This window comes from Stegastes partitus, unplaced genomic scaffold, assembly GCF_000690725.1.
Source record: "Stegastes partitus isolate 25-593 unplaced genomic scaffold, Stegastes_partitus-1.0.2 Scaffold45, whole genome shotgun sequence".
In the NCBI taxonomy this organism is placed as follows: Eukaryota; Metazoa; Chordata; class Actinopteri; family Pomacentridae; genus Stegastes; species Stegastes partitus.
Window position 1 is genome coordinate 642,691 of NW_007577776.1, and position 3,651 is coordinate 646,341.

Sequence of the window (3,651 nt, forward strand, 5' to 3'; positions counted from 1 at the left end):
AAGAAGAAGAAGAAAAAAAACAACTGTGCGTTATATTTCCCAAATCCACTCACAGAACAGACCCACGCAGAGGAGCGCTTCTTCTCACATGTGCGGGTTTTTCTCTCACATGCATCCCAGAGGCAGCCGGAGCTCAGGGCTGGATCCGCGCGTATCGACTGTTGCGGGAGTCCCGCTGCTGCTGCTGCTGCTGCTGCTCAGAGAGGGAGGTCTGCAGGTAGAACAAGTCTGCTTCCTTTTCTTCCTCTCCCTCTCCTTCTTCTTCTTCACCTCCTCCTCTCGCTGCTGCTGCTTCTCTCTCTTCTCCTCCTCGTACTTGTCTCCCAGGGGCGAGTAGTTGTAGTAGTAGTACTTGGCGCTGCAGCAGCACGGCTCAGCAACTCCCATTGTCTGGTGGTGGTCAAGTTGGAGACGCACCGGCGGCCGCTTCTGCGCTCCGCATCCGCTCCCAATCGGGCACCGGCTTCCGTTAAAAACTGAGAGGAGAAAAAAAAAAAAAGAAGAAGAAGAAGAAATGGAGCCCAGCGGGAGAGGTTGAGTGTGTTATAATAGCGCGCAGGGCTGCGTGTGATGCGGAGCTTCTTCCATGGCAGGACAGCGGCAGCGACACTGGCCTCTGCCGGGCGCGCGTACACACTCCAGCAGTCGCACACGGAGGTACAGTACGGACGGGCTGAGGCAGCCTCGGTGCGCTCCGACACTGTATTTTCTTGCTGCAGTCATTTACCAAACTCCAAAAAACGCACCTCGCAGCGGTCAGACACGCCCACAACACTCTGCCATTGGCCTGCGCGGGCCCGGAGCTCGCCGGCGATTGGCTGGCACGCGTGTCACTAGCTGGATGTGAGCTCTGCCCCTCACACTGAGATCCCCTGAGGAATAATCAGTGAACTCGCTGTGGAGTGAGGACTGACCTTACAGACCTGTGACATTCTCACAGCCATGTATGAAGTGAACGCAGCGCTCAGCAGCGAGCGTTTGTCAAACACTGAGGCGGTTCGGCAGCACGCTGGTGTGTTCTGATGTGTTCTGAAACTAAATGAAGCATGAGGAGATTGATTTTACATACACTGAAAAGAATAATAGAGAAGAAGCAGGAAAAGGTATAAAGCAGTGTGAGTACAGGGATACAGAGCTCCACACTGAACATGAATATCATAAATGTCTATTGTTTATATTGTTTAGAGATGTTTATTGTCTATATCCTGTATTTAGCTATATTCTATTTTTTCTATTTTTCTTTCTCTTTTTTTTTCTGTATTCATTTTGCACCGTGGGGCCTCGGAGTATTTCAGTTCTCTGTATGTTGTACATATGGCCAAACTGACAATAAATCTGACTTAACTTGACTTTATGAACAACATGCAGTAGGAAACGAAATACAAGAAACATAATCATACGTGTTAAATTGATTTTTAAGAAAGAAAACCAAAGTTTTTCATTCGTTTGCACTGTTCTAATGATAACTGAGCAGCAGGGATGTGTGTGGTGAGACTTGGCGTTGTGCTGTCCCTAACTCAGAACCAACCCGACTGATTCTAGTCATACTCAGGAGTAATCAACACGATTATACTTCATGGTGTGGAGTGGCTTACCTGTGCCTGTGAAACAAAGTACACTGGCATTTTTTATTTATTTTTTAAATCTCCCACTGTGCTGCTATTTCTATAGAGCAAGCTGTGCATTTTGTTATCTTTTATTCATTAAGATGAATAATGATTGCATTAGGCGACTGTCCCCATAGTGAGTGAATGAATGAATATAAATCAGACATTAGAGGTTCTAATATGCATCACATATGGTTATCTGTTTTGTTGTTCTCTGTTTGCCTTAAAGACCAAAACAAATATGATCCTGTTCGTGTGTCTGAGGTTTAGGTCGGGGTTGTTGTTTTAGTGACGGTGGGCCACGCTAACCCTTAATTTAACATTTTCTCCTGCAGGTAAAATCATAATCTGGTGTTTTTATCCATTCAGACACTAACAGACAAACATCCATACAATTTCCAGCAAATATTTTTGTTCTCAACGAGATGAATCCTCATTGTTTTGGTGACCTTCTCCAACGCGTTTATTACACAAAACAATTAAAGATTCCCTCTCCGGTTGTTGATCGAACCTCTAAAACCCCGTCTCTGTGCGGTCAGTTTATGAACAATTAAAAGCTGTTTCCTTAACAATGAACAAATCCCAGAATGACTGACATACCTCTGCGCTGGTGCTTCCTGTGTAATGTGCAGATCTGCATAGTCTCCGCCTCCTTCTCTGTGCCACTCGGTGCAGCTCAAGCACACCAGCACTGCAAAGCTAGTCTAGCTCAGCCCTGAAACCAGAAACCGATTCTGAAGAACAATGACGGCAGGATTTGATCCGTATGTTTGTTACTCTAAAAGCCTCCATTTTTTGCACACGGCAGTTTCAAGGTGCAAATGCTTAACCATGGTGGTGACTGCTTATAAACACTGTTACGTACAGAGTGGAAGATTTGTGTGTGTGCATGTGTGTCTCCCTCTCCACCTCTCTCCTACAGGTGATTAGTGGGAGATTGGCAACACCTGTGGATTCCCTGCCGCTCCCACCTGTGAGCTCCTGAGGAGTGGGTGATTGGCTCGTGCTCTGGCTGGTTGTCCAATCGGTTGGAGGATTCTCCTTTATAAGCCCTCCTACGCCTTTGTTCGCTCTCTGCCTCTTGCTTGCTGTCATTTTGCATGCTGCTGTCAGCTTTGGAAGGTTTGTGATGGGAAGGCGGTGCAGCTGAGATAAGAGTGGGTACCCTGTGCATGTACACATGTCGTTCTCTTTGTTACATGCACTAGGTTATGGGCTGATGCCACCATGGAAGTTTTGTGTTCCTCTCACTTTTAGATAAGACAGCCAGGCCTTTTGTTTTCATTTTCTTTTCATTCAGAAAGATTTAAGTTAGGCCCTGTTTTATTATATTTATTTCTTTGGTTTGGCACGACCCCACAGCTGACCCTTCCCCCACACTTTTCTAGAAACCTTCATTTTGTTGTTCATTTAATTTATTCAATAATTGTAAATAAATAAGTTGCTGTTCACTCTCTTGTGAGTTCTTCCATATTGATAGTTGAGGTACGTACTGTTAGCAGGAACGTAACAAATGCATTTAAAAAAGAGAGGCAGAAAAACGTGAACATGGAAAACACTTCACTGGAAGAGGTCTTCTAGAAACGGTCTAAAAAGTGTACTCATCGGCTTCTGTGCTGCTCATAGGATGAACCACTGTGACTGTAATAGCTCCATTATCTTCCCATTAGCGTCACTCTCAGGACAAACTTTACGTTTTGTTCTGACTCTGATTTTTAAGACTAAATACATTTGCTTTTAGAAACTTTTTTTTAAAAAGTTAAGTAGGATTTTTTTTTCGTTGCAAACCTGCCAGTGATCTTTATTACACAGTTCTGCACACGAGATGGTACGAGCAATTTAATATCATTTGCATAAAGGCGTGTTACAATTTCACACAGTGTAGTACGACACAAACTGCTCCTATAATATTCCAACAGAGGTTTAGAAAGTACCTATACGGTGCTCAGTAGTGCTCTTACGTAAGTGAGAGGTACTTTACAATATTTTTAATTTTGCATAATGCAATACTGACTAATAATGTCTTCTGTGATATCACTGTAGC

The 3,651-nt window shown here is 44.3% G+C and overlaps 1 protein-coding gene across 1 annotated transcript in view; it reads right to left on the reverse strand.

Moving 5' to 3' along the window:
• Window positions 1-387, reverse strand: part of glra1 (glycine receptor, alpha 1) — a 135,541-nt gene extending 135,154 nt beyond the window's left edge. The window contains exon 1 of the mRNA XM_008306316.1: window positions 317-387. Within this exon, the coding sequence (XP_008304538.1) occupies window positions 317-387 (71 nt within the window). The remainder of the gene's footprint in view (window positions 1-316) is intronic.
• Window positions 388-3,651: the final 3,264 nt, after the last annotated feature.